Source organism: Ovis aries, chromosome 14 (genome assembly GCF_016772045.2).
Source record: "Ovis aries strain OAR_USU_Benz2616 breed Rambouillet chromosome 14, ARS-UI_Ramb_v3.0, whole genome shotgun sequence".
Taxonomy (NCBI): Eukaryota; Metazoa; Chordata; class Mammalia; order Artiodactyla; family Bovidae; genus Ovis; species Ovis aries.
In genome coordinates, this window is record NC_056067.1 from 56,399,206 (window position 1) to 56,416,450 (window position 17,245).

Below are 17,245 nucleotides of genomic sequence, written 5' to 3' on the forward strand. Positions count from 1 at the left end.
CAATAAGCATTTTGCAAGAACGCACACAAGCAGAAAGATCCAGAGTAAACACACGCTGATGGTCGGCTCTGGTCGGGGTGGGGAGGGGAGCAGAGAGGAGATGAGGAGAGGAGGCAGAGGCTGTGACTGAGGGAGGGGTCCCAGGGAGGACCCCCCCCCCCGCCCCCTGCCGGGGCTGGGAAGGGGTGAGCTGGCTGAGCTCTGCTCAGAGGCCTGGCTTCTACCTGGAAGAGGATCCGGGGCAGCAGAGGTGGCCCTGAGCCAGCCAGGGTGGGCATGTGCCCAGCCTGAGTGGCATCGGGGCTGAGGGAAGGCGAGTCCCTAGGGCTTTGCCTAGAAAGCATCTCCGAGGGCCTGGCCCCTGTCCCCACGGCTACACGGGCACTGCGCTCCTGGTGTGGTTCTCGCCCTCGCTGGACCGCAGGCCGGGGCGAGTGGGAACGGGTGATTGAACCTGAGGGCTGCCCCCAGTTCTTAGGGCGGGGGGCTGCAGGACTGGCTTGCTACAGCTCACGGAGGGTCCCCTCGGGCTGGCCTTCTATCCTTAGACAAACACCTGCTGAGCCCTAGTGTGTGCCAGGCTCTGATCTGGGTGCTGGGGAAGCAGAAGGGAGCCGGGGAAGCCCCTGCCCTCAGGGAGGTGACCATCTGGCTGGGAGCCCAGATGACAAGCAGGTGACCACGGACAAGGGGGTGGGGCTCCTGAATCTCCCAACCCCAGCCACCTCTATGGGGCCAGGCCTGGGGTGTGTGCATATGTGTTTGGGGAGGTCACAGCCTCCGACCTGACCATCTCGCTTCCAGGGATTTATCCCCAAGGCAGAATCCAGAATGGTACAAAGAACAAGCCCTGAGGATGTTCACTGCAGTATTGCTTACATCAGTTAAAACATTGGAAATAAGAAGGGACGAGTTAACCCGACGCCCACATATTGGAATCCAATGTGGTGGTTAAAATACAAGTAATAGACAGAGGAGCCAGGAGGGCTACAGCCCACGGGGTCACAGAATCGGACGTGACTGACCACACACAAACATACAACAGACAAGTATCAGAATCAGGGAGAAAGATGTTCATGGTTAAACTCCTAGGTGCCAAAAGTCAGTTGCAAACCAGTATGAAATGGGGTGATTCCATTTTTTCTTTTAAAAAATAAAAGCAGTATCTCTTTAGAGACCTGAACCTGTCCTACGCACAGAGGTGCATGTGCTGAGCCTCTGAATGAAAAGAATTCACATGTTAATAGGAGTTACCGGTGGTTGTCGGATGACACCTGACTTTTGTCCCTGTGTTCTTATTTAGATATCTTTCCTAGTTTTCCTAAATTAGTGTTTATTCTAGAATAAATAATTTAAAACCACATTTACATAGGCACAGAAAAGAGCCAGGAAGGCTTTAAAACAAAATGTAAACAGTAGTTATTTATATCTAGGTGGTGGAACTAAGGGTGAGTTATTTCAGTTTTTAAAATCTGAATAATTAAAAAGTTATTTGGTAACTAAAGTGACCTCACTTCTCCTGCTATCTGCCTGTGTCCACCGAGGGTGTACAATTCTACTAAATGTTTCAAATCATCTGCTTTTGTGGGCTGGACATTCCCTGACCTCAGGGAACATGCGGTTTGGGGTAGGGGGTTAGTGCTCTTCAAAGCGGGGGGTGCAAGAACCTCCAGGGGTGAGACACGAAAGTGTTAGGACTTCAAGACATGCCTGCCATGCCTGGGGACTTCCCTGGTGGTCCAGTGGTTAAGACTCCAAGCTTCCACTGCAAGGGGCGTGGGTTCAATCCCTGGTCAGGGAACTAAGATCCCACATGACACATGGCTCAGCCAAAAAAAAAAAAAAAAAAAGACATGCTTGCCATCCTTTAATGAGCTTCTCAGGTGGCTCTGCAGTAAAGAATCCGTCTGCCAATGCAGGAGGTGAGGGTTTGAGCCCTGGGTCGGGAAGATCCCCCTGGGGAAGGAAATGGCAACCCACTCCAGTATCCTTGCGTGGAGAATCCCATGCACAGAGGAGCCTGGTGGGCTGCAGTCCATGCTAGGGTAACAAAAGAGCTGGACGTGACTGAGCACACACGTACATCATCCTTTAACAGCAGCCGTTTTTGTATAAGCTTTGTAATATATGCAATCCATGGGTGCTGTAGACGTTTGCATGACTTTTGTAATAAATTCATATATGTATAATCTGACAGGGGTGTGGGTTACATGGTTTGCTGGCCAGTGGCCTGGGAGAGGGGGTGACAGACACATGAGCAGACAGAGTCGTCCTCTCCCCCTCTTTTCCCGGATCCACTTGGCTGAAAAAGTCTGTGGTATCCACCTTCCAAACAGACCCAGGATCTGTCAGCTTCTCTCTACCGCCACCGCAACCAGTCCGGGAGTGTGCCGGGCCACCAACCTGTCTCTCCTCAGCTCTGCACCAGCCTCCGAACAGGCCTGCCTGCCGTCACTCTTGCCTCTGGGGTCCCCACACCTTGGCCAGAGAGAGACCCAAGTCAGGGCCCATGCGTCCTCTGCTCAGTGCCTCGCCTGGCTCCTGTCTCCGGCAGAGAAGAGCCAAGCGCTCACCGTGACCACGCGACCCCTTTGTCCGCTCTCTGTCCTCACCCCCCGCCCTCTCCTTGTGGCTCACTCCACTCTGGCCACGCCAGTCTCCTGGCTGTTCCTCCTACACACCAGGCAGGCTCCACCCCAGGGCCTTTGCACCTGCTGCTCCCTGCCCAGAACGCCCCCACAAGGCTCCCACCATCACCTCCTCCAAACGTGTACTCAAGGAACTCCCTGCCTGTTCAGCGGTTAGGACACCACGCTTCCACTGGAGGGGGCTCGGGTTCCATCCCTGGTCAGAGAACTAAGATCCCACAAGCCCTACAGCTCAGCCAAACAAAACACCCGAAAACAAACATTTGCTCAAATGTCACCTTCTCCTTGAGGCCGCCCTGACCCCTGTGCCTACAAAGCTGCAGCCACCACCCCTCACTCCCATCCAGCCTCCTTCCCCACAGCCCTTAACATCTTAAACACAAAGCACATTTCCTCCTGGGCTTCCCAGGTGGTGCGAGTGGTAAAGAAACCGCCTGCCAATGCAGGAGATGTAAGAGATGTGTGTTTGATTCCTAGGTTGAAAAGATCCCCTAAACCAATACAGTATTGTAAAGTAAAATAAAGTAAAAATAAAAACTAAAAAATAAAAAAAGAAAAAAAGAAAAGATCTCTTGGAGGAAGGCTTGGCAACCCACTCCAGTATTTGTGCCTGGAGAATCCCATGGACAGAGGAGCCTGGTGGGCTGCAGTCCAAGGCGTTGCAAGGAATCGGACATGCCTGAAGCGACTTCGCACGCATGCACATTTCCTTTTAGATAGAGGCCTGGAATGCGGGTGCTGGGAGGGCGCACTTGGCTGCCAGTTTTGCTCACTGATGTGTCCCAAGTACCTATACTGCAGCCTCCTTCGTGGAAGGTGACCAGGTGATAGTAAACGATGGAAGCGTTAAGAGGGAAGGCCAAGGATGTTGGGGGACTGTGGATCCAGAGGGAAGGCTCGCCTGGGGGACCTCAGGGCCCAAAGAGAGGCACGTTCAGGCGAGGGGATGGCCTGAGCAGCCTCTCAGAGCTGGGAGAGTGACCGGTTGTTGCACAAGAGCCTGGACTCTTTCCAGAGACCAGGGGGTTTTGGAGCATTTTAGGCACAGGGCTCCAAGACTGTGGCCACCTGATGCGGAGAGCCGACTCACTGGAAAAGACCCTGATGCTGGGAAAAACTGAAGGCGGGAGGAGAAGGGGATGACAGAGGATGAGATGGTTGGATGGCATCACCGCCTCCATGGACATAAATTTGAGCAAGCTCCGGGAGCTGGTGATGGCCAGGGAGGCCTGGCATGCTGCAGTCCATGGGGTTGCAGAGAGTCAGACACGACTCAGCAATTGAACAGCAACCAGGCAGAGGGCACCGCCAGGCCTGCGTGGAGGCCCCTGGGAGGATGGGCTGGGTGTGTGGAGTTAGCAGCTGGAGGGGCTGGGCACTGGTGCTGCTCGGTGGCTGTCCGAGGCCAGTGCCCTGTTCGGGCTGGAGGTGGGGGCACCTGGGTGGGGACATGCCCTCAGCAGCTGTTGGAGGGGTGGAATTTTTCATCGAGCTCCCCACAGCGGTCTGCTCCCACCACGGGGAGGCCGCTGTGGCGTGCACTCCACAGCTCCATCACAGACAGGATCCCTGACGTGCTCACCTCCCCACTTCAGGCTCCCAGTTCCCAGCTCCCCCGGCCTGCCATCAGTCGGCTATGCCTTCCTTCCCTCCTGGAGTGGAAGCTGCCCAGGGAGAGGGAAGGGCCTGGCAGCATCAGTTTGCCATCACAGGGGTGCCGGAGGACAGGGCGAGGGGGCAGGGGGAACAAGGGCGAGGATGGAGGACCCACTTAAGGGAGAGCTGGACAGAGTGGTGAGACTGAAGCTGGACTCCAAGATCAGGGGTGGGAAAGGGAGCCTCTTGGGGGAGGTGGCTGGGGAGGCGGCCTGGAGTCCGGGGGGACACAGTCCTGCGGGAGCGGGGCTGGGCGAAGGTGGCAGGGTGGGGGGACACAGTCCTGCGGGAGTGGGGCTGGGCAAAGGCGGGGGGCACAGTCCTGCGGGAGCGGGGCTGGGTGACGGGGAGGGGGCACAGTCCTGCAGGAGCGGGGCTGGGAGACGAGGGGCGGGGGGGCACAGTCCTGCAGGAGCGGGGCTGGGCGAACGTGCTGAGGGGTACACAGTCCTGTGGGAGCGGGGCTGGGTGACGGGCCAACTCTGGCTTCGGGGTTTCTATCACCACAGCCACCCAGGAAGCAACAGCCTGGCCCTTGACATTTCTCTTGCCACTGACCACCCCGCCGCCGTAGCAAGAGGTCCCCTCGGGGCCCCAGTCCTCACATGGTCAGATGGGGGGTCCCTGACCCCTCCCTGTCCTGGGGTCAGGCCAGGAGGTTCAGTGGGAGCAGATGTTTAGCTCAGCCCCCTCTTGTCTCATGGCTCTGCGGGCTGGGATGGGAGAGGCCTGCATGGGGACAGAGGACTGACCAAAGGCCTTTAAGAGAGGGTCTCCGACTTCCCAGGGGGTCTAGGGGTTAAGACTCCGTACCCCCAACACAGGGGGCGCGGGTTTGACCCCTGGTTGGGGAAGGTCCTGCCTGCCTTGCCACAGGGCAAAGCCGAAACCAAACCAGCCAACCCCAGTGGTTCTCAGGGCTTCCCTGGTGGTCCAGGGGTTAAGACTTTGCCTTCCAATACAGGAGGTACAGTCTGTTCCATGGGTGAGGAGATTCCACATGCCTCATGGCAAAAAAAAAAAAAAAAAAAAACCACCCACACAATCCCTCCCCCGCTGTGGCTCTCAACCAAAGGGGATTCCCTCCATCCCCCAGGGATGTCTGTGGGACCGGGAGGTGGGATGCTACTGGCTTCTGGTGCTCAGGGACGCCACTCCACATTCTACGGCCCACAGGACGCCCCCCTCCAAGCAACGATGACCCCCCTCAACCAAGGATGACCCTCCCCAACCAAGGATGACTCCTCCAACCAAGGATGACTCCCCCAACCAAGGATGACTCCCCCAACCAAGGATGATCCCCCAACCAAGGATGATCCAGCCCCAGACTCAACAGAGCAGAGAAGGAGACACCCTGCTTCAAAACAGCACAGCTCTGCCCCCAAAGCATCCTGGGCGGTCCATCTTAACCGCAATAATAATCGGATAGCACCTGCCCCGCTCCAGCATGAGCCAGCACCTGGGAGCGCTTGGCTCTCGTAAAGACTCCGTGGGACCGGGAGACCCGAACCATAAGCGAATGAGCGCTACCCATGCCACAGCAAGTCTACACTCTTGACAAGTATGAAGTCCAGTTGCCCTCACACCCACCCTGCGGGCAGAGCTCTCATCATCCCCATTTTCCAGATGGAGAAACTGAGGCCCAGCGTCACGTGCCCAATGCCCCAGGCTGCGGGCGTGGCAGTGCAGATGGCACGGGGAGCCTCAGCGAAGGGTCACCCCCAGCACGACCTGCGGCTAATGTGCTGTGGGAGGCAGGCAGGTGGTCCTGCCGCAGCCCAGACATATGGAGGAGCCTCATGCTGAGAAAACCCAAGACACAGCCTTGGCTCAAGGGACGAAGATGCACACGGCGTCCGAGAAGTGCTCAGGGGACGGAAGGATGGGCACGAAGAGCTGGTGGGTCAGGTAGGAGGGACCGGCCGCCTGGCCACCACCCGCGCCCCTGCCCCAGGGCCCCTACAATGGCGGCCAGCCTGGCTCACCTGGATGCCGTTCTCCTGCAGGTTCAGGTACCGTGTGTTGACGGGGATGCTGGCCGGGACTTCTGCCAGCTCTCTCCTGGTGCAGATTACCCGACTGGCCTGGTTGCTGCAGGAGCAGGCCGCAGGGCAGGAGGTGGCCGGCGGGGCGCCCCCTCCGGCAGCAGATGTCAGGGCCACGCCTCCCCCGCCGGCCCCCAGGGGCGGGGAGAAGAGCCAGAGGAACAGCAGGGCCCCATGGGGCCAGGACATCCTACCGGGCGGCAGTGGGGGGCACAGGGAGCCGCGGGCGCGCGCCATCCTCAATGTTCATGCTCCGCCTGGGCGCCGGGGGGCTGTGGTGTGGGGGGAGAGAAGAAGAGGCTCAGTGAGGGAAGGGACCTCCCCCTCCAGAAGCCCAGCTCCTCCCCCAAGTCCAGACAGCTCTCTGCTGCGGCTGCCACCCAAGGCTCAGGACCCAAGGGGCGAGGCCACCCCAGGTCCCAGGGATGAGGGCCCAACAGGCCGAGGGAGGCAGACAGCGGGGGCTGGCCCTCAGCACACCATCTCCGTGCTGGGAAGACTTTATGCCCATTTCCCAGAACAGAAAACTGAGTCTAGGGGGAGAGGATGTGCCGACAGGTAGAGACAGCAGCTAGGTTAAAAACTTGCTTCCTTGTGTGATTTCACAAAGGGATATCGATAGGTGGAGACGGAATGAGAGACGAGACAGAAGCGACAGACAAAAGGTGATGAGCCAAGCTGAGAAAGTCAGAGCTGGGGTCTGGCGCCTGACTCGGCATCCACCCAGGTCCCCTTGCCACCTGCACGTGCCTCTGGACGCCCCCTCACCCCACTTCTCCCTCCAGGGAGTGCTTGCAGAGGCCAGGTTTCCCAGGGACCTGGACACCCCACCCACCATCACACACGGGGCTCCTGTTTCCGTTGCGCCTCCTGGCAGCAGCTGGAAAGACTGAAGTTAGACTCAAAGGGGGACCTTGAAGGAGAAGGTGAGGTGCCAGACAAGGCAAGTAGGGAAACGCCGGGTGTGGGCAGGTGAAGCTGGGAGGAAGCCTTCGGGGAGGCAGGGGACTGGTGGCGATGACAGGGGAGGAGGTGGCCCAGGGTGGCAGGCGCTGGAGGCCACGATGGCGGCTGGTGGGTCTGTGCCAGTGGCTGCCGCAGGATAAGGCTGAGCCGCTGCTGGGGTAGGGGCTGGGTGACTGGGGACTCCCACCCGGAGCTCTGGGAGGGGAGGGGGCGGCGTGGGGTCAGGTCCTCCCACCACCATCTCCATTGGAGGAGAGACGGGCTAGAGGGAGATGGGCTAGTCATGACGGTCGCACTGAAAACAATAACTTGGGAATTGTGAGTCAGCCCCTTCTTGCGCCAGACTCTGCACACCCTTGTTTAAGCTCCCTGGGAGCCTCGGGAGGAAGCTGTGAGAATACCCAATTGACGGATGAGGCCACTGAGGAGCCGGGAGCTGGCTGGGTAGTGGCAGAAGGGGACTGTGGTCTTGGGTTTATCCCTGGGCCGCCCGGCCCTCCCTTCCAAGCAGCGTCTCCATCCCAAGCGCACACACACACGCGCGCGCCCACGCCCGCGAGCTCTGCTTCAACACGGCTGACCCGAGAGTTTCCCACGCTGGGGAGTCCAGGGGGACCGGGGATATGGGGCGGGTGCGGTCTGCACAAACGCGCGCACCCTCAGCGGTGACGGGGCGCGCCCTGGCGCTCCCAGACCGCGGACCAGGGGCGGCTCGCCCCCGCACTCCGTCACGCACGCGCTCCCGCTCCCGCTCGCGGTTCCCAACATCATTGTAACTCGGATTAAAAAATAAAATGCATGTGCGTGTGTTCGTGTGCCTGCGCGCGTGTGTGAGGGGAAGAGCAACAGCTAGACAAGAGAGAGCGGAGAGACAGACACGGTGGGGGGGGGGCGCGGTGGGGGAGGGCTGGTCCTGGGTCTACACCCCAGACTCATCTTTCTGCCCGGAGGGCTAGGGAGCTGCGAGCGCCTCTCTCTGTGTGCCCTGCGAGGGCGGTGGGGTCCTCGCATCCCTACTGCTCGGTCCTCGTCCTGCGCCCACCATGCCCGTCCCCACCTCGAGACTGGTGAGAAGCCAGCCACCCGCCCTCCCCTCTCCGCCGCCCCCCTCCCCCGCCACCGAGCCCAGAGGCCGCGCAGGCCGAGGGGGCCAGGATTCAAGGCCGGGGAACCCCCAGATCGCGGTGCCCCTCGGGCGGTGAGAGCCCGGTAGCGCCCACCCCAGGTCCAGACCGCCGCTGCGTCTCTCTCCCCGCCGCCTCGGTGCCCATCTCGCCCGCTGCCAGCCCGCAGCCACCCCCACCCGCTTCTGCGGCGCCTGGGCCTCCCTCCCCTCCTTCCTCGCCCTCCGCCATCTCTCCGTCCTTGTCTCCCCCACCGCCCCCCGGCCCCCGACACACACCGCGAGGGACACTCACCCCAGTGGCTCGGCTTCCGCTGGGTCTCTCCCTGCGCCCCAGGCCCCCCCTCTGCATGCCTCCAGCCGCCGGGGGCTCTGCCTCCCCAGTCCTCCAGGGTTTCCCGTCGAGGTTGTGGGGGGGGGCGCAGGGGCTTCTTGGGTCTCCCCGCGCCCCCCCCTCCTCGCCTGTCGCCCTTCCCACCCCCCCCGGGAGGCTCGTCTAGGCCACTGCAGCAACCGTCTCCTCCTCCCCTCCCGGCTGGCCTCCTCCGGTCGGCTACCCCCGCCCCCACCTCCGTCCGCCCGCCGTCTCCCCCCGGGGACCCCGGCCCCCTGCTCTCTCCCTGACACCCCTGCCTCCTCCAGTCCCCCGTCCGCCTCTTCAGGGCCCCCCTCCAGCCCCCTCTCAGGCGCCCCCTTCGCTGTCTCGCTGCCCTTGGGACCACCAGGCCCCCCTCTCCTTCTCCTCCATCTCCTCCTCACTCTCGCTGCTCCCCCATCACCCGCTCGTAGGTCGGTCGGGGAGCGCGTCTCGGTCAGATTCTCTGTCCGTCGGTCCGTCCGTCTCGGTCTCCCTCGGCCGGGCTCCGTCTGTCCCTCGCTCGCTTTCTCCGCGATTACAATTTCTAGTCACACGGCAGTGCAGAGCCAAGCTGTGCGCCTCGGCTCCCTCCCCCCTCCCCCCATCTTCTTCCTCGCTTCCTGCGCGGGGCGGGCGCCTCCCCTCCCTCCTCCTCGCCCGCCCCCCCCCCAACCCTTTCCTTGCGCCGGAGGCCTCCCCCTCCCCCGCTAATCAAAGGCTCTGTTATCTAATTAACCCATTGGTTGTGGGCAGCCGGGGAAGGTCGAGGGAAGCGGGGGAGGAAGGTTGAAGGCTGGGCTGCCCCGGGAAGCGGGGGAAGGGGGGCTCTGGGCCGTGCCAAGCCCGGCCTCGTGGTCCAGACAACCTCATGGGCTGCAAAACCAGGCTGGGCGGGCGCTGGCCGCCCCCCTCCACCGCTGGCCACACCACCCCCCTCCCACACCTGCCCCCCAGAGTGCAGACAACCTAGCTAGGGCTCCTCTGCCGGCAGGCGCTCCCCTCAGCACCCCAGAAGCTCCCCCAGGCGCTCCCCCCACCACATGGGCACAGACCTCCACCCCAATATACCAGCGAACCCGGGCCCACGTCACCCCAGTCCTTCAGCCCGAGGGCCAACCCCTGCTCATATCACAAAGAAACCCACCCCAGGTGCAGTCCCCTCCTGCTGGACCTCAGCTGTTTCCAGCTACCTGCCTCCTGATACACTTCTGCAAAATGGGCAGGGCAGCCTCTTCATTCATTCCATTCAACCATCAGTCAATGAATGCATCCATCCAACAGATTTCCCCCCTCATGTCCCTTCTATGTGCAGACGCCCGTAGGGATGTTGACAAACGCTACCCCCACCCTCCAGGCCCCACCGGCAAGCAGCAGTAGTAGAAAACCATAGATCAAGCACCAGGGGGTCTGGGTTTGCGTCCTGGACTTGCTGTGTGACCTCGGGCCAGTGACTTCATTTTTCTGAGCTGCAGAAAAACGCGGTGAGACAGGGATAATAATAGAATCTATCTCACGGGGCCACTGGGGGACTGACTGGCTCAGGAAATGGCTCTCTCTTGACAGTAAATGCAGATCTGACCACTTCTTAACCCCACCACCATCTCCTCTGGGTGATCAGAGGTGCCCTGGTCTCCCTTCTCTGACTCTCGCCCTCCCTCCCAGACTATTCCCACAGGCGGCCTGAGGTGTCCTGCCCCGCCTCTGCTCAGCGGCCTCACACTCAGTCTGGGCAGGTGGAGGGGGTTGGAGGGGGTGGGTAGGTGTGTGTGTGTGTGTAACCTGACCAAGGTTAAGCGGACCCTCTGCTGCTCCCCTGCTCACTCAACCACTTCGTGACACACTAGCTTCTCGCTGCTTCCAGATCCACGCACGCACTCTTGCCTCAGGGCCTTTGCACATGCTCTTCCCAGTGCCTGGACCCTCAGGCATCCCATCCTCCTTCAGGACTTTGCGCAGAGGTTGCTTTTTCAGTTCAGGCTGGCTTGAACACCTAGCATCACACAGCACCCCAGCCTCACACCAGAACATTCTCTGCTTCGTCTATGTTGCATTTGTTACCCTCTGACCGGGGCTTCCCTGGTGGCTCAGTGGGAAAGAATCTGCCTGCCATTGCAGGAGATGCAAGTCTGATCCCTGGAGGGGGGAAGATCCCCTGGAGGAGGGCGTGGCAACCCACTCCCAGTATTCTTGTCTGGAGAATCCCATGGACAGAGGAGCCTGGCGGACTACAGTCCTTGGGGTCACAAAGAGTTGGGCTTGACTGCAGTGACTGAACAACAACGATGACCTCTTAGAAGCCCATGAGTGTAAGCTCCTCAAGGGCAGGGACTGCGTCTATTGTGTGCACTCTGGTTCCAGGCACTTAGACGGCGCCTGGCACAGGGTAGGTGCTCAGTGAACCCCGAGTGGAGGCATCAGCAGGTAGGTTATCTGACTCATCATCTAGACGCCTTCCCTCCTACCATCACCCAGCGATGCCCCTCTCTGCACACTCAGCCCAGATACCCACCCCCAGCTGCACATCTCAGGCTCGCCCCCTTACAACGTCTTGGATCCCGACGTTCCCTCCCATCCCAGGAGGCCAGCCTGGTGGAGGGAGCACATCCGTATACCTTGAACACAACCGCCTTCAGCTGGACATCCGTGCCCACTCCTTCGTGCCACCTGGCTGATCAGCTCCCAGATACTCTACGCAAGGTCCCCAGGGCAGCTACGCGCACCCACCAAACACAGGCCAATCTGAGGGGAGCCACACCTCCAATGCCACCTGTGTGGGCTACACCGCTGTGTGCCGAGGGGACATCTGTCCCCAGATACATCCCTCCAAACCAGCTAACAGGAGTGCCGGCTAACCCTCTTCATGGATGAGGTACACGCCTGAGTCACACCATCTCCTTGAATAATGCCACCACAATGCGCGAATGTCCGCCACATATCTGGCCCAGCGAGATCTCTGCCCGTCGACCCCAGTGGCTCGTCACTGAGGCTGGTGCAGCAGTTGCCCCAGCGATCCCCTCATGGCCCTTCCTACAGCCTTGCCCACCAGGGCTCCCTCTGGCTTTCCCTGGGTCCCCCCGGCTCTCCAGCTCCTCCCTTACCCTTTACCTCAACTTCTTGGGGTTTTCTTCATTTCTCCCAGCCACTTCCCCCAGGCTCCTCGGGCCAAACACCTCGCTCCCTTTAAAGACAGTTCTTCCCTGCATTTGTTCAAGACCTTCACACCCCAGCTCTGGTCAGTTGTCAGTATTTGAGGGACTGGGTTCCGTGCTGGTAGGTTGGCTAGCATTTACCATAGCTCTTCCATTGGCCCTCTGACAGGGGACTGCTCTTACCCCCATTTCACAGACAGGAAAAGTGAGGCAGAGAGAAGCAAAGTCACCTGTTCAAGGCCAAAGACACAGCTGGGACGGGGCCCCTCCCTGTCAGCCTCCCCAGAGCTGAGTGGCTCCAGACTTCCCAGTTTGTCATGATAGCAGGGACAATTCTCCTGGGGGACCTGCTCAAATGTGACCTGCCTTCTGTGACCCCTACTGGCCAGGGTGCACCCATGACAGTGACGGGGAGCTCCAGTGAGCTTTCACTATGGGCCCAGCGCCAACTGAGTGCTGCCTGCCGTCACCTGGTGTGTGTGTGCTAAGCCACGCGGTCGTGCCCGACTCTTTGCGACCCTGTGGACTGTAGCCCGCCAGGCTCCTCTGTCCATGGGGATTCTCCAGGCAAGAATACTGGAGTGGGTTGCCATTTCCTCCTCCAGAGGATCTTCCCGACCCTGGGATCGAACCCTCGTCTCTTAATGTCTCCTGCATTGGCAGGCAGGTTCTTACCCCTAGTGCCACCTGGGAGGCCCCCTCCCCTGGAGCTGCTGGCTTTCCCCTGTGGCCCTAGGAGGTCATTGTCCTTGTGCCCGTTTCCCAGATGGAGAAGCAGGTTCTGAGGGCTGAAGGCACGGCTGATGGTCATGGAGCCCGGAGGCGGGACAGTTGGGATTGGAACCCAAGCCCCAGCCCTGGGCCAGGTCACTCTCACCCCAGAGCCCTGGAGAAGCCTCAACACTGGGATCCTCCACCGCTACGTGGTGCAAGAGACAAAGCAGACACAGAGCTGCAAGAGGGCCCGGAGAGAAGAGGCGTGAGAAGCACAAAGGGACAGACCCAGAGTCGGAGAGAGGAAGCAGAGACCAAGGGGAGCCCGGCGAGGGGGCAAGACAGAAAGCGTGCTTGTGTTCGACTCTGAGACCCCACGGACAGTAGCCCACCAGGCTCCTCTGTCTACGGAATTCTCCGGGCAAGAATACTGGAGTGGGTTGCCATTCTTCTCTCCAGGGGCTCTTTGTGACTCAGGGATCGAACCCAGGTCTCCTGCATTGCAGGTGGGCTCTCTACCATCTGAGGCACCAGGGGAGGGAGAGGGAGAGGCTTCAAGGGGGAACAGAGGCACCTAGACAGGAAGCTGAGGGGGGAAAGTGGAGGCATGGAAGCACAGGCACTCGAGGTGTGGGCCGAGGCCTCACCAGCTTCCCCATCCTCCCAAGCCCCAGTCCTGAGAACTCTCAGGGCATCGCGCCTAAGAGGATTCAAGCAGATGGCAGCTGGGAAATTCAGGGGCCCAGGAGAGGCGGGGCGAGGAGAAAAGGGAGGCAGGAAACATTCCTGTCGGGGCATACTCATTTTTTTTTTTTCTGGGGGAAGTTCAGAGGTGAGAGAAAAGATAGGAAATTGACTGCCGCCGCAGCAAGAGAGATGGAGGTTAGATCTAAAGAAGAACTTCCCGGCTGTGAGGGACTGGATGGGGGCAGCGGGGAGAGGAGCCTGGAGCCAGGAGGGTGGAGAGACATCAAAGCCGGGTAGAGAGGATCACTTCCCTCTCTGGATGTCTGTCCTGTGGGGGGGCCGGGAGCTGTTAAGGTGGGGAGGGGGGAGGGTGCTGGCAGGCTTCAGGGATGGATGAAACAAGTTCACACGTGTGTCTCTCTGAGCCAGTCTGCGTCCTGAATGCTTTTAAAATAAAAGCACCCCCAAAGCCTCAGGAGTTGACAGTCGCCTAACTTTTGAGCTAGAACCACCCTGGTAATAGGGCGGCCCAGACCCTTCACGATTGCTGCTGGGGACAGTTTGGGGTCTCAGATCAGGACTGGCCCAGGCTCCCCCTGGCAGGGGTAGGCTAGGGAGGGGTAACTTGCTGGGTGAGGGAGCCTATATTTTCCTGTCTTCCCCCAACACCCCCCTAGAGATGCACTGGCGGGGTCATTTATTTGATCTTTCATATATTCATTGAAGGGATATTTACAGAGGGGCTGCCCTGCACTAGCTCCCGAGGTTCCACCCACATCCCAGGCTTGTTCCCTCCTCTGGGCCTTGGCTCCTGTTGTTGCCTCTGCCTGAAGCAGGCCTCCTTGGGTCTGCGCGTCTCCCTCTGTCTCCGTTCCGGTCTCCGTTCCAATTCCAATGCCACCTCCGGGAGGGTGTCTCGGCCCTCCGCTCCCCATCCCACCCCTTACACTTCACTTCTTCCGTTCACAACCCTCATGGCTGGCCCGACCTTATCTGATGGATCACGACTGGTCCTGCTGATTGCCTGTCTGCGCACTAGGAGGTGAGCTCCCCAGGCAGGGGGTTCCTCTGTGCATCCTGGATGCCTGTAACCCTCCTGGCGCCCACAGAGCCTCTCCACACTCGAGGAATGGAGGTGCCAGCGAGCGCCGCCTACCGCGCGTTCCCTGCAGGCTGCGGGGCCTCAGGGGCAGAGGAATCTGCCTTTGTTTGGGGGGAGTTAGCGGTCCAGAGGGGAAACCCACAAAGGGCTGAGTGAGAGCGTGAGCTCAGGGTTGAAGGCCCTGGAGCATCTCCGAGGGGCGCCGCCCCTGGCCAGGAGGAGGTGATGGCAAAGCTGAAAGCTGCAGGACCATCGAGAGGCTCGCAGGTGAAGACGGGCGGGCGCAGCGAGTAGGGTGGAGGGACCCCCTGCGTACAAAGCCCTGGGGACCAGAGAGGCGGATGGGAGCCGGGGATCTGCAGAGTCCAGCTCCGTCACAAAGACGTCCTGCCTCCACTGCCCGCTGAGAGGCAGGGGTGTGGACGCTGGGGTTGGGAGGCTGTGACAGGGGAGGGTGGGGTCCACTCTGGGTTGGGAAGTCCCCCCTGAGTGGACTCTTGGGAGAGACTGGAGGCCAGGGGTGAGCTGGGTCAAAGGTCCAAGGGGAGAGGATGAGGCTGGGGCAAGGGGACCACAGGGATGGAGAGGAGGAGAAGGAAAAGATACTGCCGGTTTGCAACAGTGGCAGAAGCAGGCTATGAGGCAGGAGGAGAGGCCTGGGTCTTCTGATCCATCCAGGGGTCAAATTCTTGGAGACAGACAAGTGGAGAGGGTGGGGAAAGGGGTTGAAGAGGGGAGGAGAACGGTGAGGTGGCTAGACACAGCTCCTAACCGCAATCTTTACTTGTAGGTGGCAGACCAGCCATGCTGCTGGAGGCACTGGTGGAGGGACCCTGGGCTGGGTGCTCTGTGTCACTGGCTGTGCTACCTGGGGCCAGCTCCTCCCCATCTCTGGGCTCCCATTTCCTCCTCTAACACAGGATGTCAGTGACAGAGCAGCTGCGAGCTGGAGCAAGGTGGCCCAGGCAAGGGTGAACTGGGACTCGCAGTCCAGCTGGTGAGTGGGGAAAGAAGTGAACCCACTCTAGTCCCAGGCTGCTGCCAATTTTCTGCTGGGAACCATACTTTCCACCTCTGTTTCCTCATCTGAGAAACGGGAATTGAAAACAGGTACCCTATGAAAGCTGAGCACTGAAGAATTGATGCTTTTGAACTGTGGTGTTGGAGAAGACTCTTGACAGTCCCTTGGACTGCAAGGAGATCCAACCAGTCCATCCTAAAGGAAATCGGTCCTGAATATTCGTTGGAAGGACTGACGGTGAAGCTGAAACTCCAATACTTTGGCCACCCGACGGGAAGAGCTGACTCATTTGAAAAGACTGATGCTGGGAAAGATTGAAGGCAGAAGGGGACGACAGAGGATGAGATGGTTTGATGGCATCACCGACTCAGTGGACATGAGTTTGGGTAGACTCTGGGAATTGGTGATGGACAGGGAGGCCTGGCATGCTGTGGTTCATGGGGTCGCAAAGAGTTGGACACAACTGAGCAACTGAACTGATCTGAACTGAACCCTATGACAGAGGCTTCCCAGGTGGTGCTATTGGTAAAGAACCCGCCTGCCAATGCAGGTGATGTAACAAACAGAGGTTCAGTCCCTCATGGTGGGGGTGGGGAATACCCCTGGAGGAGGGCATGGCAGCCCACTCCAGTATTCTTGCCTGGAGAGTCCCCATGGACAGAGGGGCCTGGCGGGCTACAGTCCATAGGATCTCACAGAGTCGGACAGGACAGAAGTGACTTAGCATGCAAGCATGCACCATATGAGAAAGGGCTGGGAGGGCAGGGGATGAGGAAAGAGCAGCAGCTGTTTGCCAGCCGGTGTGGGACCAGTTCAATATTTGAATGGGTCACTGTCCCCCAGCACCTTCTCTCTGCGCTGTTGGGTGTGGTCACCGGCATGTGTCACTTTAAGCACTTGCCACATGGTGAGTGCAACTGAGGAACTGAGCTGCTGATTTACTTTAAATTTATCTAGAAAAAAATTTTTTTTGGCTGCATCCTGTGGCATGTGGGATCTTAGTTCTTCGACCAAGGATCGAACCTATACCCTTGTAGTGGAAGGGCGGAGGCCTAACCACTGGATCACCAAGGAAGTCCCACTTTAAATTAATCTAAATTAATGGCCGTGACTGTGGCCGTAGTGGTTCCTGTGTTGGGTGGCGTGGTACGGCCATCCCAGCGTCTCCATCCCAGTGTGTCCCAGCTCAGCCTCAGTCTCACTTGGAACCAGTTCTGAGTCCCCAAGATTTGGGCTCCTGCTCAGACACCTTGCCCGACAGCCTCACAGCACTCTGGAAGGACTCTGAAGAAGATCAAAGCTGGAGAAACAAGCTTAACTGAGAGCAGGGCACTCAAGCCAGGCTGGCTCCACCTGTTATACGAGGCCTACTCTACGCCAGGCTTCTGCTGAGGGGTCCTTGGGCCCACTTCACAGAAGAGCATACTGAGGCACCATGAGATGCCCAATTCCTCAATGTACCCGTGACCACCTGGTCCTGGGTAGGAGCCCAGAGAGGGAAGGAAGCCGAACCTCCAGGCCCCCTATACTTTGCGTGACTCTGGATGTTGGGGTGGGGAGGAGCTAATACCACTGTTGAATTGAATCTACCCAGGAGAGAACTAGGACCTAGCCTGGTATTGATGGCTTTCAAAACAGTGGCCACTGCCTAAGCTTTGCAGCGCTGCATGGGGGTGAGTTTGCAGGCGGGGAGGGTCCTGGTGTGAGCCAGCCTGCCTGTGACTTCCCTCCCCCTTGCTTCCCTTGCTGTCCCCTGGAAGGGTGATGTTGCCCTCT

The 17,245-nt window shown here is 59.6% G+C and overlaps 1 protein-coding gene across 2 annotated transcripts in view; it reads right to left on the reverse strand.

Annotated features, from left to right (window-relative positions):
• Window positions 1-17,245, reverse strand: part of LRRC4B (leucine rich repeat containing 4B) — a 43,378-nt gene that overhangs the window by 18,843 nt on the left and 7,290 nt on the right. Inside the window, exons 1-2 of one of the 2 annotated variants that reach the window (XM_027977467.3) lie at window positions 8,734-8,847; window positions 6,290-6,621 (exon numbers count right to left, since the gene is read on the reverse strand). In XM_027977467.3, coding sequence (XP_027833268.1) covers window positions 6,290-6,586 — 297 coding nt within the window. In that variant the 5' untranslated portion in view covers window positions 6,587-6,621; window positions 8,734-8,847. Of the gene's footprint in view, window positions 1-6,289; window positions 6,622-8,733; window positions 8,848-17,245 lie in introns of those variants that run through there. The other variant, XM_042231011.2, reaches the window with a different exon arrangement.